This window comes from Parambassis ranga, chromosome 22, assembly GCF_900634625.1.
Source record: "Parambassis ranga chromosome 22, fParRan2.1, whole genome shotgun sequence".
Taxonomy (NCBI): Eukaryota; Metazoa; Chordata; class Actinopteri; family Ambassidae; genus Parambassis; species Parambassis ranga.
In genome coordinates this window covers 15,201,402-15,229,302 of record NC_041042.1, presented here as the reverse complement: position 1 = coordinate 15,229,302, position 27,901 = coordinate 15,201,402, and the positions used below count along the sequence as shown (strand labels likewise).

At 42.6% G+C, this 27,901-nt stretch overlaps 2 protein-coding genes across 2 annotated transcripts in view; one reads left to right on the top strand and one right to left on the bottom strand.

Annotated features, from left to right (window-relative positions):
• The first annotated feature begins 860 nt into the window (after positions 1 to 860).
• Positions 861 to 7,859, top strand: pax9 (paired box 9). Its single transcript, XM_028396453.1, has 4 exons — positions 861 to 1,007; positions 1,583 to 2,197; positions 3,799 to 3,938; positions 6,836 to 7,859. Exons 1-4 carry the CDS (start codon positions 1,004 to 1,006, stop codon positions 7,091 to 7,093), a joined length of 1,017 nt encoding a protein of 338 aa, XP_028252254.1. The 5' UTR covers positions 861 to 1,003; the 3' UTR covers positions 7,094 to 7,859.
• A 2,778-nt stretch (positions 7,860 to 10,637) lies between these two features.
• slc25a21 (solute carrier family 25 member 21) overlaps positions 10,638 to 27,901 on the bottom strand; it is a 68,848-nt gene continuing 51,584 nt past the window's right edge. The window contains exons 4-11 of the mRNA XM_028396347.1: positions 24,819 to 24,902; positions 18,514 to 18,580; positions 17,777 to 17,836; positions 15,122 to 15,229; positions 14,848 to 15,012; positions 13,119 to 13,300; positions 11,994 to 12,046; positions 10,638 to 11,688 (exon numbers count right to left, since the gene is read on the bottom strand). Coding sequence (XP_028252148.1) covers positions 11,627 to 11,688; positions 11,994 to 12,046; positions 13,119 to 13,300; positions 14,848 to 15,012; positions 15,122 to 15,229; positions 17,777 to 17,836; positions 18,514 to 18,580; positions 24,819 to 24,902 — 781 coding nt within the window. The 3' untranslated portion in view covers positions 10,638 to 11,626. The remainder of the gene's footprint in view (positions 11,689 to 11,993; positions 12,047 to 13,118; positions 13,301 to 14,847; positions 15,013 to 15,121; positions 15,230 to 17,776; positions 17,837 to 18,513; positions 18,581 to 24,818; positions 24,903 to 27,901) is intronic.

The window sequence follows — 27,901 nt, the reverse complement described above, 5'->3', positions numbered from 1 at the left end:
GATGATTTATTTTCCAAAGGTTACACACATGCGCCACATTTTCCACAGATTGTTGTCCTGTGATATATTTGTTTTGCTGTGTTTAACAGTCTATGCTTCATGCGTAAAGGGAGATAAAAAAACACAATCAAATAAGATAAAGCTTGATAATTCTGGCGCGCACTGATGTACAATTTACAAACATCAGCCAGCCAATGACATTACTCAAAACCAATCATTCATTTCCTCCCATTTCCCTTAATGATGCCATTTAAAAGGTTGAGATGAAAGGTGGTGTAGTGGAGCGTTAAGCCACCCCAAAGTCCAGTATTTACACGGAGCTTTTGATTTATTTTGAAAGGGTTAACCCTTATTTAAAAACAGAAGCATGCATAATATAATAACACAACAAAATGGCAGATAATTGGGGATAAGATACGCACAGTTACACGCCCCTCTGTAAATATGAATATTGTTCAGGTGGAGTTGTTGTGATGGAGCGGATTTTACGCATGGTTTTATTCAGCGTCACATCACAGTTCAAAGGGTGAAGATTTGTTCCAAAGTATTGATATTACGTTTTTTACTCACCCTATCTGTGTCAATAACAAACTCATTCATGATGCTATATCTCCAGTTTTGCTTTCTGGTGGGAGAGTGTGGGACGAGGAGGAGGAGGAGGAGGAATGGGGGGGAGATCTCTGAGGACTTGTCATGTCAAACTTTTTGGACCAATGGCAGAGCAGCTTTGTGAAATCTAGAAAGCAGATAGAAGAGCTGCGCCAATCAGCAGGGGAGACGCTTTGGAAAGCCCAGCCTCCAGATTTCCACAGATTGAAATGTAAGCCTGTCTGCAGCGCCTTCAGGAAACAGATCGAGAATTTTGTCCCTCTTGTTCCTTATCGCACAAGAAGATTTTCTTGGACGCGATTTTTTTGGACCAGTGGACACGCTGGACGCGGAGCAGGATCCACGCAGGAGGCACAACCCGGACACCGTATTCTTCATTTGCGGCTTTAATACGATGGGTGAGTTCAGTGTTCAGGATCGCTTTTTTTTTTTCTTGACAGGGATGCAGCGAGCGGTCCAACGTCCCCACGACCAGGGAGAGAAACGTAGCGTTACTTTATCCGCCTGTGATGTTTTGACGGGTCGTTTTTAGGCGTCAATCCGGTGGGAAGAGAACGGGACGCTGAATTACAATGTGCCAAGTTACGCATGACTTTTGGCACTGAACGCTGAAGTTTAGCCTGTGTGCTCGACAGCATGTTTCACCCAAACTTTTAAAGTGACATCTCAAAGCTATAAACGGGGTTTTTTTATTTACTGAGCAGCTTAGATAATTAAAGTGGGAGAAGTTGCGCCTTTTTGTGAGTGTTGTTTAAGTTTTTTTGGTGGGCTGCATGTTTTTTAAAATTAATCCCAAATCGTGACAGTGATAGGGTTAAAATAATACTGTACGGTTTGATTCATGTGACATTAGATAAATGGGGCCTTTTAATAAATAGGCTGTTTAATCCGGGTCATTAGAAGTGTGTGGCGGGGCCTCCGGAGGTTACCTAATGTCTCTGCCCTTTTTGTGTGTGTTTGTTTTTGACACCAGAGCCTGCCTTCGGTGAAGTGAACCAACTCGGTGGTGTTTTCGTAAACGGCAGGCCGCTACCCAACGCCGTCCGCCTCAGGATAGTGGAACTGGCCCAGCTTGGGATTCGACCCTGTGACATTAGCAGACAGCTGCGCGTCTCCCATGGCTGCGTCAGTAAGATCCTGGCCCGCTACAACGAGACCGGTTCCATCCTCCCAGGGGCCATCGGAGGCAGCAAGCCGCGGGTCACCACACCCACCGTTGTCAAACACATACGGACATACAAGCAGAGAGACCCGGGGATTTTTGCCTGGGAGATCCGGGACAGGCTACTCGCCGACGGGGTTTGCGACAAGTTCAACTTGCCCTCTGTCAGCTCCATTAGTCGGATCCTCCGGAACAAGATTGGGAATCTGTCCCAGCAGAGTCAGTATGACTCGGGCAAGCAGGCGCCTCACCCACCGCCACAACCAACGTTACCTTACAACCACTTGTACTCATACCCGAGCTCCAAAGTGCCCACTCCCCCTGGCATGCCCACTCTTCCCGGACACATGGCCATGCACAGGATATGGCCTTCCTCGCACTCTGTAACTGATATTCTGGGGATACGGTCTATTACAGAGCAACAAAGTAAGCATGGCTGAGAAGGCGGTTACATTTGTTTATTGCTCTACATATATCCAACTTTTGAAGAGGTCTTGCGCGTAAGAGTGCGAATGTGTGTGTGTGTTTGGGAGAAAAAGGGGGCATTTGTTTTTTTTCCTTTTGAGTTAGTCTAATGGTTTTTATAGGCCTCCAAAAGTAAGTATTGGAACGCTGTAAACTCACAGGCCTCCATGAGGAGAGAACGCTTGATGCCATTTGACCTGCCTGCTGATATTGATTTGAAAGCGGGGCAGGTTAGTTCAGAAACAGATGGTTGGGCTTTGCAGTAATAATTAAGAGGCGGATGTGGAATATTAGAGGGACAGCGCAGGGAAAGGGCTGCGAGATGAAGTGTATCACAATGAGGTGTGTTGAATGTTTGCCATGACTTGGAGCCAGATACTTTCTGCAGAAGTGTGTATTCAGCAGGCTGCGTGATTTTAGGCCTCAGAGAAAGAAACTCACACTATTCTCTCCTGCGCGTGTGTGTGTGTTGTGTTTGTGTGTGACAGGCATGCAGGTATAGGCCCTGATAGCTTTGCCTTCTACTCAATAAGACCACAACTGTTTTGGAAACAGTGAAACAGGATCCGGCATAAATCAGTGTTAATGGTCGGCTCCGTGGTGTGAGAGGGATTTTCTGAGAGATTGTTTTCCAGTCAGTCCACTGTCAGACCACTGCCAGAGTCCTGCTGCTGCTGCTGTCAGGGTTCAGGGGCTGCCATGCCGAAACACGCCCCGGCTCCTTCTGCGCGTCCACCGCTCGGCGCAAAGTCGAGCAATCTAAATAAGACAAATGTGAGGCAGAAATGACACGAAGAGGAAGGTGCTTTAAAAAAGGCTTTTATTAACAGTGTATGTATTTCTAAATTATTAGCAGATGCCTGTGGCAGCTTATTTATGTGTATTTGATAAGTTGAAGAAGAAGCCTGCAGACTTATTATGATTTCCTATTAGAGGTTTAGTCTCAAGTAAAATGGATTCTGTGCGCACGGGAGGCCAACATACATACATACAGAAGCTCTTTATCGAGTTATGACAATGGTGGGGTTTGACTTTTCTGCATGGTAAACACTAAGTAAAATCCATCAAAGCAGGGAGACGGTGAAAGTAAATCTAATTTGTCCAGGAGCTAAAACGTCTCTGAGCCACCAGAGAGTCGTCTTACTTCCAACCATCTTCTGGGCCTCAAATCTCCATCTGATCTTCAGGAGGAACCAAAACATTTAGTCTCACTCAGTCTAAACACATTAGGTTGGGAAAAGGATGAAGTCTGACCAGCTTCATTGATTGTTTTCTATAGATTTTATCTCAAGTGTTTGGTATCAGATATTAAACCTGATTGTTCGTGTTTATTTTATTTTTACCAAACAAAGCTTTACGCACACGGAAACCCCATCGATAGATGCGCTATTTGTGCGTAAAATGACGGTGCGCCCGTGCAGAATGTCACAGGGTTTGTTGACTTATGTAACCTGGCTAACCTGCGGCTGATGGATGCATGAGTTCAGCGGCCTTAGCTTTTTTTTTTTTAAACACTCCTTCCTGACTTCCCTCTCTTCTCTTCTCTCTTTTGCCTCCACCAGTTAGTGACAGTCCATCCTTTTCCAGCGCCAAACTAGAAGAATGGAGCGCTATAAACAGGACTAATTTCCCAGCAGCAAGCTCTCCACTAGTCAGTGGCATGGATAAAGCGCATTTAGAACCTGACGCGAAATACACACAGGTAAAAAGTTGGACACCTCATTTTTTTTCTATCCAGAGTCCTGAGGCAATCAGGCAGGTAATCTGAGTATTTTACATTTTAATTATTATTATGTAGCCTGGAAATTTTGCCCTTTTTTTACAGCATGAATGAATCCTGCTGTGGGTCAGAGCTTTTTATGAATGACTGAATAATCTAAAGTTTAGTTATTAATACCTGACTGGATTTTTTAAAATTAACTGTATCGTGCCTGACACTCAGACAATGTTGGACGCACAGGGAGGAGAGGGAGTAATCGATGGCCTGTTTCTGGTTTCCTGCTCAATGATTCTTTGTCGAGATTAATAGGAGAATTTTGTCACAGGCAACATTACGCTTTCAGGATTTGGCTTTTATTTTGCACCCGGGTGTTAGATAGACGTGGAAATATGTCGTTTATGTGTGTATTAAGATTTACTTCGTACATTTCTATACATTCATTTTAGGATTATTTCAAATTTAAGTTCAAACTTCTAAATATGAAAATATAAAAAGTTGGATTTTTAATTATTTTGACTTCTCTTTGTGAGTCTGCCCCTCCTAACAGGGTGCACTTTGGTTTGGTCTGAGGTCACTGTCACCGTGCTTTTGTGTGTGCGCGCATGCGTCGTTTATTTATTTACGTTTTCTTTTATTTTGGTAGAGCATGCGACTCCAGTTACATCAGCAGAAAGCGTTTCCATGCCGCATCATTTATTTTGCCACTTTATCAGGAGGCGGGGGAGTTTTTTTTTTTAATGCTCGTTACACAGAAAAACAAGAAAACAAGGAAACAAGGGGCCGGTGCTGCGAGGTTAGCAGCGTTCAGAGTGGACACACTAATGTTGAGCGGTTAAGCCAAGCAGCTATAGAAAAACAGAAGGAGCCATTAAAGGCAGAAAATAACAAGTCTATAAATTACAGAGTTTACTGCAGGAAAAACAAAGGATGGTGAAGAACAGTCACGTTTCCACCAAAACACGGAGGATTCAGCCTGTTGTCTCTTCATGAGACAGACAGGAAGAAGCGGTGTTCATGCACGGTGGCCCGAAGAGCCAGGCCTCCTCTATTATTACTATTATTAATAATATTATTATTAGTTCTTATTACTGGCTGCCTGTGTCTGAGCATATCTCTGAAGGTCGTTCTGTCCGCAGGCCTGGATCAGTCTCCTCTGCGCAGATGCGCCCAAAGAGCGTCATTAAAATAGATTTAAGGTTCAGTCACGTTTTTATTCCGCGCGGCGCGTCGCAGCTCGATCCCGTAATTCTCTGAAACGGTCAGTAAAAAAAAAATTTAACAAAAATAATATTCGTATAATATCAAATTCTTCCCATTAAATATTCACACGCTGTGATGATTTATCTGAAACATTAACAGACCGTGACGACCTGAGTCTTTTATGTTTTGCCTCAAATGGAGAAATTCTTTTATTATGAATGATTAGATTCTTTTTTTTTCTCTTTTGCGTAAAAAAATAAAAATCGGTCAAAAACATTAAATTAAAATAAATTAAATTAAATTATTATTACCATCCATTAATTCTAAAAAAATAGACCTACCTAAAATACTATAATGTAGGCCACTTTAAATGCTAAATAAATGCTATAAAAATAGTTATATATTTAATATAATATAATATAGTTGTGGAGGAAGGGTGGACAAAATAATGTGTACACTTGAAATATGATACAGAGGTATAAATTTACCATTTTGTTGCCTTATCAGTCAGGGTGTTAAATTACCTTCTGAAATCATGTGGCGTTTTACATTGAAAGGGTGTTTCCTGCTGTTTTGCATAATCCTGTGTGTGTGTATATACACTGGTTGTGTGTGTTATGGGGAAAATAGGTTACTAATTGTTTTAAATGAAAAGAAAAACACAATATATTGCACTTAATGAAATATGCTTCATGATCTTTGGGCTGCAAACACCCACAAACACGGTTAGACACCCACAAACACCCGCCCCAGACACCCACAATCACCCAGCTCAGACCCACAGACACCCGCAAGCGTGTACACACACACACACACACACACACACACACACACACACCAAAACGGCATTCACTGTATAGTTATGTTTCATAATTGTCATACATGGAAGTTTGCAGGATAGTTCTTCACATATATTTAAGAAGCAGTTGTCAGTGACTTCATCCATCAAGTCAGAAACTCAGTCAGGGGAACAGAAAGGGTCCTAATAGTAGAAATATTTTTCTCAGTAGTCGCAGACCACCCAGGAACAGAAATTCGGCCTCCCTGTTGAAATGCTTTGGTGAATTCCTCAACTTAAGTCCTGTCGCTGTGCCAGAGCAGCAAAGCCCATTCATTGCTCCGAACCCTTTCTCTATCATATTTCCCCTCTTCCTGCTCTTTCACTCTCAATCTATCATGACATCTGTTTTGTGGCGCCCCCAACCAGCCTGTCTCCCATCGTCTGGCGTGGTACATCGCCACCGCCACCGCCTCCGCCTCCGCCGAGTACAGAAAGCGCCCAACTTTTGAGTAGAAAACAAGTCCCATGTACTGAGGGTCAATCATGCATGTATGGTTTTTATACTTGTTTAATATGTTCCAGGGGCATGGGAGCGCATAATTGATCATTCATACTTGCATCAAAATAGGGAGAATGTGTTTTTAATGTGGTGGCTGTGAAGTTAGAATTTAAGTCTCTGCTGGTTGTAATTCAACCAACATTACTTTCACTTTTCTTCTGTAACTTGACCCCAGCAGCTGACTGTGTGTGTGTGTGTGTTTGGATCACTTCAGTTTAAAGTTTTACATTCTCATTTCATAAGTAATCTGTGGCAAATAATGTCTTCATGAGGAAAGACTGTGTGTGTGTGTGTGTGTCCTTTCAGCCATATAATGCAGATGTTTTTATTTGTCTACAGACGCCGAATGGCTTGCCCACAGTGAACAGCTATGTCACAGCGCCCAGCATCCCTCCCTACCACCATCCCACCACCCAAGTGTCACCCTACATGGGGTACAGCGCCACCACGTCGGCCTATGTGACCGGACCCACGTGGCAGCCGGCCAGTGGCAGTGCTCTATCTCCCCACAGCTGTGACATCCCCACTCCTCTGGCCTTCAAGAGCATGACAGCCAACCGTGACGCCATCCACCCGGTCGCCGCCTCGGCGCTGTGAAGTCACCTCGGCAGACTGATGGGGAAGAAAGTGGTGGGTGAAAATAGAGAGAGACGGCGAGGACGGGACATCTGTCCCCTCTGGCTTCATTTCACTGCCACTTTTCTATGAAGGACTCGGCCCCAAGGACCAATATTTGTGCCACTGCGCATGTGACTCCCCTTTTCCCTCATCCCTCATCCCGGGGCCAAACACAATCAGACCAAAGACACACACACACACAAGGAATAAACTGTGTGACAAAAAACGTGTTGTCTAGAAGAACTTGCAGGACAGGTGTTCTGAAGGACTGACTGCTACTCCATCCATCAAAACAACTCCTCTCAGATTCTTTACTGCACAATTCTGCAAATGTCTGTGGGAAAAATGGGGTAATGTATAAGTTCATGAATACACAATCAAAGAAAAGGGAAACAACTTTGCATTAGTGTTTCAGGGTGCTTATTAATTGCTATTGATGTTTTTTTTAATGTTTGTATGCTTTTTCTTGTTGTTTATGAGTTGATAAAAGTCTTACGGAGCATTGTTTTCCCCACTTCTCTGCAAATGTAGCCTGTGCAAGAGCTCCAGAGAGAAGTTTATTTATTAGATTAAGGTACGTTGAATGAAGTGCAATTAGCCTTACAGGAAGCGTGGAGCTCTCCATGCACGTTTAGACAAAAAAAAAAAAAAATTGGCATTGGACTTAATGTTGAGAATTAACAACTGACAAATGTTGCACAATGAAATTGAATGTATCTTATTAAATTGTTTGGCTGTTATTGGACTTTATGTCTGATGGTTGTTTGGGGGGAGGTGTGTGGGGGGGGGTTATCCAGCTATGCTAAACTCAGGTTATTGTGTCCTACTGGTCTGTTTTACATAAGCAGGAAACTGCTTTTCATAAAAAACAAAAAGTAGGTGCATGCTGCTACAAGGCCTGTGTTTTCTTTCCCATTACCTGGCGTCGCGGTTCACTAGGAAAGCTCATCAGGAAAGCTTTGAGCGCGCACAGTGTTTGTCACCACATAAAGTCATTCTTTTAAACTCTTTTGGGCCATTAAAATGGCACAGATCGGCACACACCTCATTACACTTAATGTGGCCCTTTCCCTATTCATAAAAAAAATTAGACCTGTGTGACAAACAATTTAAGTCCTAAAAAAAACAAAAACAACTGTTAAAAAAACAGAATTTATCTGTAAATGTTGAAAGTGATAAATATATAAATAATCCTAGCTTTATGCAATAAAAGTCAAAAACATATTTTTCGGTTAGGTTTTCGTGGAAGTAAATTAGAACATCATTGTTGCACAAAATGTTTGATGAGAGACGTTTGTGTGCCAAGGACTCCCAGACTCCTGGTCTGAGGTGGAGTCCGCACGTCCATTCAGAGAGCCACAAATAGGCTCATTGGCCTGCGGTCTCCAAGGTCATCAGACATGTGACCCAAACGCGAACCTCCAGCGGCCACAAAAGGGCTCAAATGGGGCTTGTCAGGGCCCAGCTCAACGTGTTCATTACAAAAGAAAAAGCACACGAGCCAGCTGACAAATGACATGTTTGCAAAATGATGCAAAAAATACTTTCTGAAAGTCAGTTTTAAGGGGGGGGAAGTGTAGAGTAATAAATTATGTGCGAGTCTGGCGTGCCCCGTCTAGCCCTGCAAAGATTCAAACAAGCCATTTGTTGTGGATTGATAACTTAATAAAGTGGCTCACCTGCTCCTCCACATAGCTTTACCTGCTGCTGTGGTGGTGGTGGTGACGCCATGTTTTCTGTCCCTCATGTGTTGCAGCATAAACATCCCTCCATGTGACAGTGTCAACAGTCCTCCCCAATGCAGGAGCTGATTTGACTTGGAAAGCACTCTTCCCCGCATCCAGTGGTCACGGACCGTTGCTCAGGGATCGTAGTGTTTCTCTGACCGTATGTGAACCACATCACAGGGACGTGATGATCATACACTTTCCGTACCAGCCAACCCTCATGGCCACCCTTTAAAATCATCCGTCATCCATCACGCACAGAAAATGATAGTGAGACGTTACATGCTCCGTTTTTATTTACCTCAGCCTACACACAACAAGGCCAAACAACTTTTCCTTTCAACAAAGCTACATGAGTACACACAGCCTTGTTAGTCTCCTCTGACTCATACAGTGAAATTAAAATGTGGTCGTCTTAATTGACACCAGTATTTAAAAAAACAAAGAAAAATAGGAACAGTATGTTTTCTAGACAAGGAGGAAGCTTCTCAAACATCCTGCTCTTGTAGTCAAATGTTAGTCCACTTTATGGAAAAGGAGGTCTGAAAAAGGCGTAGTTTAAAAAAAAAAAATAGGGGCAGACACGTGTTTATAATTAATTATGTTGAGTCTGACTTCAGTGTCATATGGTTATCTTTACTTCTCCACATGCAATCAGAAACAAGACAGCCATTTACAGGGTAACACAGAGCAGAGAGAGTAACGCAGGCCGAATGCATGCGTGTTTCTGCTCAGTGAACATGTTTAAAAGATCCTGACAACAGCCAGAATGTTTTCCTAATGTCTTAAAACAACAACATTGAGCAGACAGGTGAGCAAAACCTCCTCAAGAGAGGAAAAATGGATGTCTGGTGCTGTGCCTATTCCTCGCTGCTTCTCGCGTGTAATGTAAATGATGGCTATTTTAATATATATTAATCATTAAGCATATTTGCATTGTGGGTGGGGGTGGGGGTGGGGGGCGGCAAGTAGAGCCATGCACAGATTGCAGGCTTGTCAAAATGGAGCCACTGAATTGAAATGTTACAGCTGAGGTCCAGATTACGAGATTTTGCTGATGATTTATGATCTGCAGGGAATTCAGGTAAAGGGCGGCTCTGTCGCCTAGCGACCGGCAGTGGTACATGTTACAAGCTGTCAAGGCTGAAACAAACATACAACACTGCTCACTCCATTACAGAAAAGGACACGTTAAGCGCTTACAATTCCATCAGTCTGCAAGCCGCAGTTGTTAGTCTGTCACCACAGGCCTCTGGGCAAAGAACCAGGAGCCGTTCCATTTTGGCAGAGAGAGAAACTCCCACATTAATGATGACTGTCAAATGCCAACGTGGCTCAGTGTATAAGCTACTACCAGATGAGGTTAAGATGTGTCTCTTAAGAGCAGCCACTATGCTTAAGGCTGTGCAACAGGTGTGTGTGTGTTTGCATATTTGTGTTAGAGATAGACTGGCTGAGAGAGAGTGTGGTACAACCCCCCTCCAATTCCTGCAGCCACATTTGAATTTCTGAAGCTTGTTGTTTTAGCTTGTGCTCGCCGACCGCAAAGAAAGAGAGACAGAGAAAGGGCTGACACCCGATTGGCTAACACAACTTCTTCAGCTGACAGGTTCTCAAACAACAAAGTGACGAGCAGCAGGGTGATGAAGTGGTGAACTGATGGAAGGTGATACCCTTATATCAACGCCAAGCTGAAACGCTTCTAGTGAAGCAAACACGCAACAACACGATACTACAGTTACAGGACACATCAGTGTGTAACCCTACACCGACACACACAATAAGGGAACAAGTGCTGAGTTTATTTATTTTTTATTTCTTTGCAATGCAGGCAAATAACTTGTTTGAATTGATAAAATCACATGAAATATCAAGTCATGCAAAAAAAAAAGAGTAACAGTTTTAGTGCTGTAATTCTGGTGTTAGCACACAGAGCTATGGTACAGTATTTGACAAGTGTTTGGAGATGGATGGATCGTCTTCATAATAATTGTGTGTGTTCAAGTACAGCTAGAGATATACAGTACGTAAATGTGTCCTTAGTCTGTTTTCAAACATTAAATTCCATGAAATGTTAGTGTAACATAATAAGTGATCGTCTTTTTCAGGACTGTGTGGTTAGAAACTAGACTTCACATTCAAAGGTGCTGTTAACCGGACGTTTTTAGACTTCATCCTGCATGCCAGAGCTCTCCTTTTATACTCTCACAATGGCCAGATTGGTAAGTTTGTTTTTTTTCCCCTTGTGAGTGTTGTGAGGTTTGAGGTGAAATGTGCCATCGTCATGGTGATGTATATTTACATGATGTAGTTCAGTGAAAGGTTCAACACAACAAATGGTACCTCATGGAAAAAAGACTTGACTTAAAAATGATCTTTCACAGACTTATGGGTTGTTTATGTTTACTTGTCCAACTTATATATTTTGCCTGTGTTTCCAGTGGAAGAGGCTGGACTTTGCCTCTTTTCTAGCTTTTGACGTCACATTTTCACTAAACCCATCACTTCAAAAACAACAAAAAAACATAGAATCCAATCAGTGTCATAAAGGTAAATGAGAACATTGCATTCATGCATTAGACGTAGTAAATAGATTAATTAAAAACATGTTCTTATGCCCTTTAAATCGACTTCAAAAATGTTTTTTTTGTATTTCCTGAGATATGGATAAAGAATTCTCTGATTCTCAGTTAATTTGGTCTGATGACTCGGCGATAAGGTGACAACACTGGACATGTTTATTATTATAAGGCACTAACGTGTTTTTTTTTTTTGTTTGTCTCTGTTACCAGTTCTCCTGTAGCCATCCAGACACGTATTCATAGACCAGCAGCATCACGGCTCCACCTGTAACACACAGCCACAGGGATGGTTCATCATGATTTCCATGGAATTAAGCTACACGAGTGATTCCTCCAATAGAAGCTGAAGGTTAATGTCACATGGTCCAAAAAATGAGATGTCACAAGAATATAAAGCAGATCAAGTCTGAAAGCTTGTTTGTTGTCAGGGAGTAGACAGCACCATGGGCTCACAATATGCAAATAATGTGAGGTTAATATACAAATACGTTTATATTTTTAATCAAATATGAAACTGACACGTAAACATTGCTTGTCTTGGCCTTACAATGAGTGTCAATATTTTCTTACCCGGTCCAAGCCTCATTATCTTTGGAACCAGTCCTTTGTACAGTGCCAAGTACCTGCAGAACAGAGATAAGATCTTAAAGTACAAACACTATAATATATTGTATACTGTATAAGCATCTGTGGAATTAAATTTACTGTGATATACACTATTCTGTGAACATATTGCATGCTTTTATTTTGGTAACCGTTCTACACGTTTCTGCCTGTAAGTATCTGGATGTGAGTGCACGCCCGCCTGTCTGTCACCCCATCATACTACATGGGGTCTTACGGCCAGCGCTGGCGAGTACCTGCCCCTTAATACATTCAAGGTGATCAGTGGCTGCCTGCCTCCGCCTCGCGCTCCCTGTCCGGCTCCCTGCCCCCGCCACTGATGGCGTTAATAAGGCTCGACCCACTTCCTCCCTGGCCCTCTGTCTGATTAGATTGACCCGTGGAGCGCCGTGCGGCTCGTTAGGGTCTGCTTAACGACGTCTCCCATAGGGACCACTAATTAGCTGGGACTGTGTTGTGTTAGAGAAGGGGACTGGGATGTGGCGGAGGGGGCACCCTCCACGCACCCCTGCGACGACAACGTTTCTGTGCCATTTTTTTTTTTGCTGCAACCCCCATCTACAACCTAACAACATCCACTAACTACAAACATGTCGCTGGCCCTTGTCTACTAGTGGAGCTGCATGGGGGGAAAAAGTGGAAAGCCCGGGGCAATTGCTAACATAACATACATCTTTCCTTGAAGCTTCCATTTAGAGCTGTCATTCTCTGAGGCTTGAAAATATGTTAACATTTACTATACAGCTGACAGACTGCAGAAATGTACGATCACACTCATGGGGGAATACAGCCCAGAATCTAACATCACTATTTGGTTTCCAGTCATCGAATCACACGCACTTCCCCCTGTAGTCATGTGTAGGAAACTCACACCGAGCAATCAAACCCTGCTAACTTGCAGCTAACTGCAGCTGGCACATTTGTCTTCTCTGACAGCCACTTTGGCAGATAACCAACTATCAGTTGCAATCAAAACAGACAAACTGGCTCATTAATTCTTGGACGCTCTAGTGTTTCGAGTTTTGTTCGGAGGATCCCCCCCCCCCACTTATCCCCCCGCCTTGTTCGTACCCTTCCTCGCGGTACACCAGCGCCATGGTCTGGAAGCAGGTGCGGTACTTGATCTCTCCTGGCACTGGCTGGGGGCCTTGGATGCGGCTCTTGGCTACGTCAAAGGGAATGTTCACACAGGAGGAGATGGTCCCAGACACCAGGCCGATGGTAAACTTCCGCAGGAACTCCAGGGTAGGGTCCTGCAAAGAAGAGGAGACATGAGATTAAAGTATGTTTTGCTTAAAAAGCACCAATAGTTAGTGCAACCTACAGGGAAAAAGAAAGCAGTGACAGCGGGTTGACAAAGTCGCGGGTGAAACATAATGTGTATGAGAGCGAAAGTGAGGGAGAGCATGGGGGGACTTGTGCATATGATTGCAAAGCTGGCATGAAAGCCCTGATCATTTTATGGTAGCGGGGGGCAGATTAGTGCTTCCTGACTGTGGTGCAGCATTCTGATTGGCTGAACAGAAGCACATGTTCTTTGGGGAGCCAAGACAGAGGATTTATAAACAGGGTTCATGCAGGCAGACTGGGGAGGCATATGGGGACAATTTGGGTAATTGGGCTGTGACTCGGCACAGGGGTATTACTGTACCAAAGAAGCCCAGACTCAGAGAGCTCTGACAGCTAATTGGCCAGGATATTTTTACAAATGACAGCAGCCTCTCTGGTCCAGGCCTTTCTCAAGCGGCTGGACACCCTGAGAGCCATGGTAAATCAACAGCTAATCCCACTTCTTCTGTTTTTTTCAAGTGGGATGTGGGGAAGGGGGTAACGTAGCCGCGGTCTAAGTACACCCATCAACCCACTTCCTAACAGCCCTAAGCAAACATCTCCTCACACATTCACTCGTGAATGATGGCAGTGTGCTATCTGCCTCCTCTCTTCCTATTCAAATGGCCGTATGAGAGAAGCCTGCGTGTCGGCCATCTGAATTTGACTACAGATACGTATGAGTTGCAAGCTCATTACTCATGTTGCTGACAAAAGGGGCCTTGGAGAAATGCCACTATCAGCTCAGCCTGTGAGATGTCAGCAGCCACAATATTTATGCTTTATTGCCTCAACAACTGCCATTGTTAACCTCTCACAAACAGTCCATCAATGCACATACCAATGGATCTTTCCCAAAAAGCAACAGCCACAATCTAAGAAGAGAGCTATTTGAGTCATCCAGCCACATAATTATCATTCACAGAGGATGACCACTTGGTTCTCTGTATATTATGCGTCACTGGAAAAATGTTGAAAATATAGCAGAGCCTGGCCTCCCACTGTAACCTCCTCTTGAAAATAGTACCGTTGTCTGCTTCCAATTAGTTCATTGGAGTTAATCTAATGCTCCAGTTTGTACATGTGGAACTGGCGTATGGTAACGTTTCCATTAAACAAAATTAACTTTTGTTTGGGCCATCAGGCCCTGCCGGATGTGTAATCTGAGTCTATGAGGATGTTATGAAGAGCAAACAGACGAGGTATTAGCGGGGCTGATCTTACAAGCTCCTCTCTGATTTTTTGCTTCCTCCTTGCCGTGGCACTCGAGCTAACTAATCATACTGTTAAACACTTGCTATTTCCCTCTGGCAAGGTGGCTGGGACACGTGTGGATCATATAGCCTGAGGTTAGCAAAAATTAGGTGTAGTTAAGGATTCCTTATACACCAAAGCAGAACTAAAGAGTGTGCGTCTGTCACATGGCTGAGGCAAATCTAAAACAAGTCACAGATTTTGATTGGCATATTACCGGACTGGAAGGAATAGCATCCTTGACGTTGAAGTAGAAGCCAAAGTAGATCATGTTGAAAACTCCATGGCGCCCCAGTGTTGATGTTAATCCTTTATTCAGGCCCTTCAGCCCGAAGCCGTCTGATTTAATAATGCGTCTCGCTTGGGCAAAAGAGGAGGGTTGCTGTGTTGGAGAGATCGAATTTAAAATTAGGACCCGTCAAAGGACTTTTGTAGAAATGTGCACATTACTAACACATTACAAGTTAGGACAGTATTTTATTTCAGTCAACCTCTTTGAAGGAATCTCTGTTGGCCTGGAGACTGACTTTCACCACCTCGAACGGATTGACGACAACAGCCTCAGTCAAGCCTGAGCCGAGCCCTGCTACAGACAGCGCCTGGAGCGGAGATGGACATGATTTAGCACAGAGTATGTGGACATAGTATTCGGGTCGGGAGGGAAGCAGAACAGGCAACAGGCTGATGAAGACAATAAAGACGTCAAAGCCACAAAAAGTCAGTGAAGAGCTGTACTTTCATTTTCAGAAACCTCTTCCTGGAGCTTCTTTGTCTTGTGTAAAATGCATATTTGTCTCTGTCACAGCAGACATTGTTGCTGCTTGACGAATGCTTAAAAATCCAGACGACACCTGTGTTTGTTATCATTAGCTAAAATGTGACAGAGAGGACAGAGGAAGGTGAAAGAAAGGAAGAAACTGCAACAGAAGACACAAATATAATAGATGTCGTAAAAGTATATATATATATATGTAAATGTGTGTGTATAGAAAAAGTGGATGTTGTTGGCTGTTTGTCTGCATCTATATGTGTGTGTGTGTGTGTGTGCATGTGCACGCATGCTCAGAGAGAGGCGTAATGGGAACATGTCAAGAACGTGTCTATAGCTCATTACTCTTCCTGCCTCTTTATCCTGCTGTCAGGGCCCCGGGACCCATCCTCTCAGGCATGCCTCATGATGTTTACACAGCCAGCCAGCCACGTTTTAATTCCTTATTTGTATTATTACTGTGTGTGTCCTCATTAATCAGAGTGAAGGCATTCAGCTGTGCCATGCTGAATAGCAGGCAGACAGAGAGACATTCAGAACCAATCTGTAGTTCACTTGCACTAATGATCTGATGTGATTACAGTACTTGATATCTGAAGGCCTCTGGGGGGGAATGGGGTTGGAGGCACTTGAGGAAGACGAAGGGGCAGGAACAAGATAGCGAGGGGGAGGAGGAGGGGGAAGAGAGCATGATGGATGGGGCAGGTAAACATTTCTCCACCAATGGCTGTAAAAACAAGCCGAGGATATTCACCTACGCTGGGGCGGCTTTGACACAGGTAACCCATCCATCATGGCTGACATGCACTTGCCACCTGAATAGGTGGTGTGTGATGACCACACCCCAGTTAGGAGAATCTGTCTAGCTTAAAAACTCAATAAATCAGGAAAGGGATTACTCAAGAAGGAAGAAACCACTTGTATATTCAAGCAAAAACAAAGTGGAGTCCGTATAAATTTTGGTACTTTAAGTTAAACAGTGAAAATGAGGTTTTAGTGTAAGATTTTAGTGTTTTGATGACTAGAACGAGGCCAAATTAGTTGTGTGACGGGGGTTCTCCTAGCTTACAGATGGATTTCATTCTCACAGTTCAACATTTTTATGTTTTTATAAAGTGAAATTATGTTATTTTACATTAAAACGAGATGTTTGGGTCTCTACTCTTCATTTTAAAATGCAGTTCAACGGTTGAGACACATTGGTGTTCACACATGTGTCTCCAAATCCATCATTTAGATTTACTGCCACTTTTTTTCCTGCTATATGGTCAAAAAAAAGTCCCAGACCTTCTCTGCAAGTAGTCGGAACACAATGCATCTTGTATGTAAACAGGGTTAAAGTCATCTTATTTGCACGAGCTTTATTCAGACTGTCAGTGAACATAAATGTGACCGTGTATATGTTCAGTGTAAACATCACGTCATTCCCCGGGGCGCTGCAGAAAGGCTGGTAAAACCAAACGCTACATACAAGGTGGATTTTTTTTAATGGATTTATCTAATACTTTAATGTAAAGTCATAAAGATCTGAAAGACCAAAGACTGTTTTAGCAGTATGTCTGGTTTAAAAGGATTACGCTTTAATTGATTTTATTCTGTGTTTTTTTTCACACACTTCCAGACAGTTGTAATCAAAACAAAAACAAAGCCTCTGAATTAAAATGGCTGCTGACAAGCTGCCAGTTACACTGGATTAGCACAGAGCGGCACCAACCAAGCGTCTGTAAACCCTTTTTTTTTTCTTTCTTTGCTGTGGCTGCTCTGCTGCTTGGAATGGAAGCTCATATAAAGTGGCAAAGGTTCAGGCAGAGACATGAAGTCATTAGTGCCACTCTGATCACAGCTGATGTACTAACAGTGTGCCAGCTCCAACACAAAGAGGCCCATTTAGATTCCACTTTATACTTGGAATTCCTAAGTTTAAGTCAAGCTGGAACTTTTCTGGTTCTGTGGCAGGAATATTTGAAAATGACTTTACAATGGCACCTAATGCTATTGTTAAATAGCATTACACAATGCACAAAGATTTTAATGTCTATTACGTGCACATAATACCAAACACAAGTCTTATTTCACAGTCACGTCACTTATTTACAGTATTATTAAGTTACAGTAATCTGAGGGTGTTTTACCTGTGTTCTTTTTTCATATATTGCTCCTATTTGAACACAAGACAGATCTCAAAAGTGAATGCTAACATTAAATATTGACATTTAAATTCATTCATTTGCCTATTAAAATTTGTCTTGGCATTTATCTTTGTTTTAAAAGTTTGACAGGTGAGCTGAGATGTTGATTTTTGAAGTATTTCCTGGTCCTCTGCATGTGTGCGTGTTTATTTTTCAAGTGAGTGTGTACTCAGGTGTGTAAAACTCACCACGCCAGGAGACAAAGGGGTCAAACTCAGCACCTTCTTGTACTGTTCGAAGGTGAAAAACTGCAGAGGAAAGATCAGGATAAAGGGGTTAAACCACATGAACACTGTATGTTGTGCAGTGCTTCGTGTACAGCCTGAAAAAGGAGACGGATCCACTGATTTGTTTTATCTGAGCAAAGGGCAAAGTGCCAGCAGAGGTGTTTTAGTCGCAGCTTTAATTTACTTTAATTCTTCGCTCCAGACGTTTCTCACCATCAGCTAGCTTTGTTCGCTGTGTGAGCGATTACCCCATCTTCTCAGTGTGTGCTTATTTTTAAAAGTTCACACGTCCTCGTCTCCAGCATCTCATTACAGAGTAGCTCCATGCCAGGCATCATGCGCCCCCCTCTTGTGTACCCATCCACCCACCCGCCCACTCCCATCCCTGTCACCCCATTACAACCAACTAAGAGATGCTAAGCCTATATCAAAAGATGGCGCTCAGGAGATGGCTCGCTGTAAACGCTTGTAAGTCAATATTTGGAAGGCTGACAGAGCAAACAGGAGTGGCTGGGGAGGCAGACATGTCGGAGGGCGTGTTTAATCAACACGTGTGTGCCATGTTAGAACGAGTGCGGTCTGAGTGTTTTCATATGGCAGCGGAGCAGTTCACAATGAAACCAGATCCTGACTGTTGAATCACTTCCTGAAAAGTTTCTTCTTCCAACAACGCATATACACATTTTTTTTTATCTCACCTTGACTGCCCTCTTTGGTGTCTCTGCCAGAATAGGAGGCAGGATTCCTTTGTAGAAGCCAAAGATTCTGCAGTAAGAGAAAATAAAATGTTGTCATGAATGTGACACATGAGAGCCAGCTGCTGTCATCATGCTGTGAGTAAATCTACATTAACATGCCGTGTTTCTTCATTTCTCGCTTGATCACACTGACAAATGTCATCATGTGCTGTAGGTCTACTTCTCACACCAAATGGTCGCCATCTTGGCTACGTAGCTAAACAGAAAGGGACCAGTAACCAATTTTTACACATAAAATTTCAAGGATGCAGGAGCTTGTCAAATGTTGCCATGGTAATTTCCATTGAGTGCACAATTTGCCGTATTCAATATGAAAAAACACTACCCTGTTGAAATACATACTCAACAACCTTAATAGTCAGATGCAGGCTTGCCTAATAAGACATGGCAGACTAAACTCAAGTCCGTTTCAAAATGTCTCATTTTCAAAGTGTGTGGAAAATAAATAGAAGCCAATGAATGGCAACAGGCAGTACAGTGGTGCTGTGGTTAGCATAGTCCACTCGCAGCAAGAAGGTTCTGTGTTCAGAGCCGTCTGTGTGGGTTTTCTGTGGCTTCCTCCCACAGTCCAAAGATATGCACCTCAGGTTAATTGGTGATTCTAACTTGGCTGTAGGTGATCCGACTGTGAATGGTTGTCTGTCTCCCTCCTCACCCAGGGTTTATGCTTCAGCTTGTGCTTGTATTGAAGGATGGCAATTTAAAAGGAAACCTGAATCCTACATTTCCCATAGTGCTAACGCTGCTAAGTCCTTCTAACACTTCATATCTGTCAAGTCTGCACGTACACTTTACAACATAAGCTTTTCACAAAATTCCAGATAAACATCAAATTGTCAGGTTTGAGCTGCAGGATTCATACAGAGTTTAAAATTACAAACATATTGCTATGATCTATATGTCTCTGACAAATGCCGAACCCATGGATATACAGAGGAAATAATTTAACAGTGTTTTCGGCATGTAATATGCAGAATATAAATTCATTCTGTCATGTATTTAAATGCTCAAGTCTGCTTAGATTATTGCGAGTTTTTGCACAAGTCATGTATCCATAACAAGCCCTTACTATCCCAGAGCTTATGTGTCTAGTGGGTGGAACAAAGGTGTATGTGTGATATAAGATAGTACTTTGTTTCTGCAAAGAAGGCACATGTTTCGTACACATTTAGAAGTGCACACACATGCATTTCCCACAGCTTTCCTTCTAAGCAAACACTTCATCTGTTTGAAGTTGTGTAGTTTGCACTAACAAGACAAGGCTGACGATGTCAGACAAGTTGTCAATCAATGAATGTTACACAGGTACTAGCTTGATTTTCTGTGCAAACTTTCTCTCTCAACTTGTATGTGTGCTTTTTTTTGGTTTGGGTTTTTTGGGACTGTGTAAAAGAGTTGTTAGAAAATTATGTATTTTGTATTGAGCCATAGCATAAATATGTAAAATATTTTAGTAAACTTTATCAAGTTTCAAGATCTGACTCAGCACTGCAATAATAATTTAGCAAAAGTTGAACTATCCCTCCACCAGCTGGCTTCACCTGCCTCTTTCACTGTATACAACGGTTATTAGAATTTTAGTTTTCCACACTTCCTTGTTTATGTTTTTTTTTAATGTGGCTTACTGTAGGCCCGAGAGATAAAACATAATTTTGTGTCATGTCAGTTGATAGTTTGTCTTTGCACACCTGAAGCATCAAATGCTATTTAGTCATTTGTGTAGATAACCAACTGACAGTCAACACATATGTCCTTTCCTATGTGTTGCTTTAAGGGGATCGCCTAAAAAGTGAAACCGGAAAAACTGGTTTAAAATGATAAAGACACATAATCGTCTCACAGTTTGGAAATAATACAGATGTTTAAAGGACTGTAGGGATCAATTAGGCAAGCATCTCCACCTATCAAACACAGGGACTAAGGCTTTAGTACCAAGAGACAAAGTTAATTAAGTCTACATACCACAGAATACTTATCACATATTTTCTATTCAGATATAAATCATTATCTGTTCAACCACTGTTGCGTGTCTAAGGTGCATTCAGACAGTGAGGCTGAGTAACTAGGCAACCTCACCAATGTGTAAACACTAAACACACCTGTTGCTACAGAAGAAGAGTTTTTTCTTTGTGGTGACTGGGTGTCAAAAGCTTTTTAGTGTTCCACACTTCCTTGTTTATTTACAACCTTTTCCATGAGCACGTATGCCACATTTTCCATTCCATGGAAAATGCAAAATATGCAAGTCGATACAATGATCAGTCAAAACGGAGATCTATTTAAATACTGTCACTAAAATAGCTTTTAAATCATGCAACCTGTTTTTCAAATTATTTCAGACTAGTATGAGAATTGCTTCCTTCAATATTCAATATAACCAACCCTAGTTAAGTTGAGCCTTTTCTAAATTGATTTATTGACTATTAGGTGTCCATTTCCCCAGCTGCTTGCAGGTGACATGGAGAGAGAAAGTATAAGAGGGGGAATATTGACACTGAACACAACTCTGTGGACAAAGATGACAACGTGGCGTGACCGACTGTATCCTGTGAACGGGAGCACCAACTCTGTTGTGGCAACATTCTTAGTCAACACAGATCATCTTGTTTGATTGGACGCAAGTGTAAATATTTTTACTGCTGGCACTCATTTCCACTGAATATAACCTGAGAACGCAGGCCATTAAAGCTGCGCAGAATCCACAGCGGAGAGAGGCCGCCTTTCCAAAACAGCAGTGAACCACAACTAATTATCAAAACACTTGTCATCAGGTGATGGAGCCGGCCTACTTCATCAACACTTGAGGTTACAGAAGTGGCGGTACTGGCTCCAGGTAATCGAGCCCTCATAATAATGATAGAAGAAGAGATTATCACCGAGGAAAAATCCCTGCTAGAAGCCAAAAATGAATCTCTTGTATATCGTTTGTGTAAACAAGTTATTTCAGTCAGATGGAAGGCCCTTCCCTCTGCTCTCTTTGTCCATGCAAATGGTGGCCACAGATTTCCCGGGTGTGGTCAGGCTGGGGAGCCACCAGGTGATGAAGGAGGGGTGAAATTTGTTACAGAACAAATATGGCCTCTAGTGAGTGGCCATCATTTGAATCCTGATTTGATTTCCAATGTAAAGTACACACTAAGTCCCTTTTTGTCTGTCCTAAACAAATGTCCTCCTGACACAGAGCGAGGGCCACCAAATGGATGTGTGTCCTGGTTTGTGTGTGTGTTTGTATACGCTTGTGTGTATGATTTGGCTTTTCATTTTCATAAACCTTTCCTTTTTTTTAACAGCCTCCATCCATCTAGACAGGGAGCACATCGCTGACAGAACTACAAAGACCAGAGGAATTAAATAATAATGCCAAGTCAAATGTCTGACAATAAAAATGTGTAAAAGTTACAGACCATTTGCAGTTTTGAAAAGAGACTAGCTCTCACTTTGAGGATATCAAGGGGAAATCTGAGCCAAACGGAACCTTTCAGCATGTAAACAACAGGTCTGCTTCATCTGCAAATATTTTCACTTTCCCACTGTTTACTGTAACCTTGACTTTGTTACTAACAGGGGCAACAGTTGAGAAACCAGGGACGGGGATTCATAGGACAAAGGGCACCAAAAAGTTAGGGCTTAAATACAGAACAATGCCTTTATACCTTAAGAGTCAGATTAGATTTTTGACTTTTTTTCTAATTTTTTAATGCCAATAATAGTTAGTGACGCTATAACAACATGAAAATGCTTTTTTTTTCTTGCAGATGAAACTTTACCTGTATATAAAATCGAAATTTTACAATCACATCCGCTGGGCTTTGGCTAAAAAATACAGATTGACAAGCCGACAACATCATAAACAGCACAGTGGTGATCCATTCCATTTTCTTCCTGCGGTACCCTGTGTACAATGATTTAACTCAGCATACACATTTTTTTTTATCTTTTGGTGAGATAACTTTTCTGCCTGGTAATGGCGGACTGTGTAACAGAGTTGTTTCCATTAGAAAACGATATATTTGGTATTGAGCCATAGCATAAATTAGTAAAATATTTTAGTAAAATGCTTATTTGCTTTTTTAGTTTCAAGATTTGACTCATAGCACTGTCTTAATATTGTCCACATTATTAAGCAAAACTATCCCTTTAACCTGCTGGCTACACCTGCCAATTTCACTGTACCATAACATATGTGTATAATAATGTGTAGGACGTGGTAATCGGCACCTCTTCACATCAACATAGATGTAGTATATATTTTTTTGCACGGGTGGTCCCAGCTGGAGTGAAACCCAGACCCCTCTGACCCTGCACTGCAATCTTAGTTCCTGTCATTGATCCTACATTATTTCCAACATAACGCGCCGCCCTGTTTTAATATTTCTGTGGCCATGCTTCGGGGTACCGACCCTGCCTGTGGATACCGCACTGGTAAAGAATGCTCAAGAATAGAGTCTTTTTGTTTGCCTCCAGACGGAAACACTTAACACATGCTCGGGCTGCTGCACCGTATGCAAAAGAAGTAGCAGCGTGGCCTGTAAAGCAATATACAACTAAGTGTCGGTGAGGATAGTTCACACCATCGCACACACACACACAGCTACAGGATTTCATGCCACATTTTACAGATGTTACAACAAGCCACTGTAAAATTTCTCTGCAACGAGTGCTCAAATATACCTTCTTATATGTTAAAAGTTAAGTATTGTAGGTGCAGTTTCTGTGCCCGAGCTTTCACGTCTTTCTTCAGTTCAATCACAGAGCCCAAGTTGAGAGCTCGGGTTTCCTCAGAGAGCATGTGAGGCTCAGTGCTGCCATAAGCAAAGTGGAGATGTTTATTTTTAATAATAATTCTACATCAGCGGGGCCTAACACCATTTGTATAAATTATAACTAAGTGGTTTGGCCTGGAGGTAATCCACAATGTGCTACTGGGGAGTGATTACAGACGCAGCAAAAATATACTATTAATGATAATTGGTCGACAAGAAAGAGGATCTTTTGTCACTGGGGACACATACCGCAGCTTTGTTGCGTGAGCACACACTCAAATAGCTCTCATAGTTCGTGTTGATGGGGCGGATGCCATGGAATTTGACAACCGCTTTCCTGTTGTCAGAGTTCTCTGGAAATTCTACAACCTACTCCCAGAGGACACACCCAAAAAGCATGTAGGCACAAAGGTGCTGAATATCATACTGTAAAGCATGAGTGTAAGGGTGAAGAGGGCACTGCTACTGTAGCAGGATATCTGTGTGAGTGTGTGTGTGTGTGTGTTGAACTCAAGCCAATGGAGGAGTTCCAACTGTCACTAGACGGCCTCTCACCGTGCGCTCGCTCACACCTCGCAGCAGATCAACTTTATATCCGCAGTAAAGCTGTCGACTCGCCGTAAACAGAGCGAGTGGCAACCACTTTCTCCTACGCCTGCACTGTCTCACAGGCCTGTCACAAGGCCGGCAGAGGAGTTAGTCAACTCTTACTGCACTGTGAGACAGTGAAAAATAAAGAGATTTTTGCCTCTGTTTCCTTTGACAGTGAAAGCAAAAAAAAAATCCCCCCCCTCTAAACACAAATAAACGCACAGAACACTCCACAACATAAAACATTCCAACCGGCTTAATTTTTAGGTAAACTATACGGGCACTCTTTGACATCATTTCTTCAAAAGTTGGCCAGAAAAACACCAGATTATGCAGTCATTTTTTTAAACACATTGATTTTTATCTAAAATCTTCAGATTAAATATACAATTGTTTTGAATCATTTGAAGAAATATTTGTGAGCAGTAGTGTAAGATGTGTTATCCTTAAAGTCCTGCTTAAAAAATGTACTTTAATAAAATGCACTCATCATAAAAAAGCATCTATTGTTTTTGCATTCATATTAGCACATCATTTAGATGTTTAAGGTTGAGACAATTAAATTGTTTAGTAGTGTAATCTATGGTGATGCATCATGCTCTATTTGTTTGTTGTGTTTTTATGTCACTAAATTGAAACTACACGTCCATAAAATGACAGCTTTGCATGATCAAAAAAAAGAAATATGGTACTTTTATTTTCCACTACTGTAAAGTTGCCTGAACAACAAGTATTCCGAGTAGAAAAGGATTTAATTTTTCTGATACAAGCCTTTCTGTTTGTCGTGTGCTCCTGAGCAAAGTGGGGACTTGGGACAGACAGTCCTGATGCTCCTAACAAACTGAATGCCTTCCAGAATGTCCTGTAGTTGAAAACATGAGGATAACTTACCCTTCATTACGGTGGATGGTCCTGAAACAATCACCCAGGCTCTTGTAGCTGGTGGGGTCACTGGTTCCTCTTTGGATCTGAAACCTGCAATGACAGAGGTCTCCTTTAAAGCTTGAAGACTACAACCAGCAGCTCTGCATAAGTTTTACTTTGTATTAGACCATTGTTGTGTCTTTGCCTTCCCTTATTTACTATCCTCATTTTCTGTATAGGTTACACTCTGACACCTGCATGTATAAAATAACCTGAACAAATCTGATCTTATCATTAATGAGCTCATTTCCCTCCTTATTTTCTTCCCCTCTCCCTTTCATCTGCCTTTTTTCTCCTCCTCTGCTAAGATGAGAGGCTCCAATCACCAGGTCCCCTCAGCGCAGGGGAGAACTCAAACATTTATTTAACCCAACCGATCCAATTAGCCACCCAACACCCCAGGACCAGGCCTTTTGCAGCGAGCTTTTCGGCTACTAACATGCCAGTAAGCCAATTGTAACAGCTCTTCAGTTACGTGTAAATTTTTAATATGATGGAGCCAGTCAAGGGACTTTTTGTTGTATAGCAAACATGCAGGTACCTCCCTAATAAAGCCTGGTGAGCTGTGTGTAAACTTTTACGTGAGAGACCAGTTGGGGGTGAATGAATGAATAAACGTCCTGCCTGTTATGGGTAAAGCCTTTCAGGTATGAAGGTGATAAGAGATCTCATTATAAACAGATTCTAACTGTTTAATGAGTTTATTGATGGAACAACAAACAAAAAACAGCGCTTAAAAATAACATAAAGAGAGCATAAAGAGAATTTTCCTGCTAACAAAACAGGACATCGGCGAATCTGCAGAGCATAAGAGAGACATGAGTAAAAAGAGCAGGCGGTAACAGGACAAGAGAAAGATTCCCTCCTCATATGGCTTCAACTGCCAGGTCACAAGGTCAGCAGTAAGTCGTCCATGCGGGTGCCTGATGGGGCCATAAAGAGCCCCTAGGTTTCAGTGGAGGGGGAGTTTAGTGGGGTGAGCGGCCTTTCATATCGCTAACAGATTAACATCTTAGAGGGGTGTCCCTCAAATCCTATTTGGTGGATTCCCAAATAGCTTGTAACTCGTTCCTGAAAACCAGTTAAAACAGCATAATAAATAGATGTCTGACACCATATTAAAGAGAAGAAGAAAAGAAGGGCCTGAAGTATGAGGGGATGGCAGAATACGGGCTATGGGAGGGGAGGGCAAAGACCAAGAAGATTTAAGACTACTGGGGCTTGTAAACAAATTCAAATCTGCCTTAATTAAAGTCATATGATGGTGAGGTCAAGGATGGAAGGCACCCTGTCCCCAGTCTCCCCCTGTCTCCTTTGCTCTCCCTGCTTCGACCCGAACCGGCCCTGAGAGAGTGGGGTTGGCAAGGCCGTGGTCCGGTTCCAGCCCCCTGACTCTGCTCATGACCCTGGGGTCACCTCATTTCCTCATGGCCCTCTCCTACCCTGCCATAAAAGCCAGGGACCAAACAGAAAGGCCCAGGGAGTAGGAGATAATAGGGAGGACTAGAAGAACTTGTGGCAGCAGGGGAACTGTCAGGCCCCTGGCTAGGAAGCTGCTAATGTTGCTTTTCACAGCAACCAACAGTGGAAAATAAGAGTCAAAAACTTCAGTCAATCCTGACATAATGTCTTGTCTGGGGGGATTTGTGCAGAAAAAAAGTTTCTGGTAATAAGGCCTCGGTGAGTACAAAGATATACTGTCTGGATGAAGAGGCCAAAATATAACCTCTATGTGGGTCTGGCAGATTCACTTGGCCTTGGAGTCAGCCATGCGAATCATAAACTCTGCAGACTGAAGGCCTGGGGAAAACCCAGGGGCTCCTTTAAAACATACAGCTTGGAGCATCTTCTTCAATCACCACTGAGAGTAAACGGAGATACAGTACACTCAGAGGTGATGAGATCTGTGAGTTCATCAAAAATACCCCCACCTTCCTCCCATAGACCCGCATCTTTCCCCCCCTTGTATTTGTGCTTTACAGGCCCAGAGCTGCCCGGGTGAGGGTGAAGGCGAGGGCAGGTTGGTGCTTCTGCGAACGAGACAAGCACTCTGGGGTAAATAATCCTAAAGACCTCGTCCACCTGACCTCCAATGCCCATAAAAGTACAAATGCTAGGCATCCACAAAGAAGTCAAAAAGGTAAATGAGGGCTGAGTGGCAGGCTAGAGCCCCATACTTTGTATTTTTATGGACAGAGGCACAGTGTTTGAGGGGCTTGCAAGGCCATGTCCTCTCCCAGACCCTGGTGGTAATGGGACCAACAAGATGGGCTGTCACCTCAGAGAAGCTGAGATGTTGAGGTTAGACTCATTAATGATCGTGCTGAAAAAAATGCCTATGGGAAGGGGTAGGTGGGTTATTATGTTGATCAAAAGGCAGAGGCAACTTTAAAAGGGGCAGGCCATAGTTTTTAGGGGATGTCTTAAAAATATGCCCTGTTAAGTGAGGGGTATTCCCTCAGTGGCACAAGGCAAGTTTGACAGATGAACATAAATTAACACCAACATAGACATGTAACAACCTAATCTACAACATGTAGTATTTTTCAACTACCTATTATAATAGAACGTTTAAAATCGTGCAATTTTCTGAGTATGAATAATATGATTTATATCTGTAGCTGTGTATTTGGACTGGTTGCTACAGTGACAGCCCTGATGTACTAATGTGTTTCCTCTTGGAACACCAAGCACAGAAAAAGGGGAGAAACAAAACCCATGACAGAAGAATAAAAAGAACTGAATCAGAGAGGGGGCGGGGAGGATGAAAGCTGAGCAGTTTCTCATGTTAGATCTGAAGTGCATAAGACAATCCAGAAGGCAACATAAAGGGGAAATCTATTTTTTACAACCAGACAGTTAATTTTAATGAGCAGGATCATAAAGATGGTAAAAGTCCATTGCATTGGTACGTGAGGTTAAGACCACTTTTCCGACCTAAACGGTCCAACATGGCGAATGCCGCCAATCGTGACTTTCAGTCCTGCTTCAGGGTAAAGAACGTAACCAAAAATGAAAGGATCTCAGTGTCTGCTTGTTTTGACAACTCA

Coding starts and splice junctions, on each gene's coding strand:
- pax9 (XM_028396453.1), top strand. Junction 2,198..3,798: donor GTCTATTACAGAGCAACAAA/GTAAGCATGGCT, acceptor TGCCTCCACCAG/TTAGTGACAGTCCATCCTTT. Junction 3,939..6,835: donor CTGACGCGAAATACACACAG/GTAAAAAGTTGG, acceptor ATTTGTCTACAG/ACGCCGAATGGCTTGCCCAC.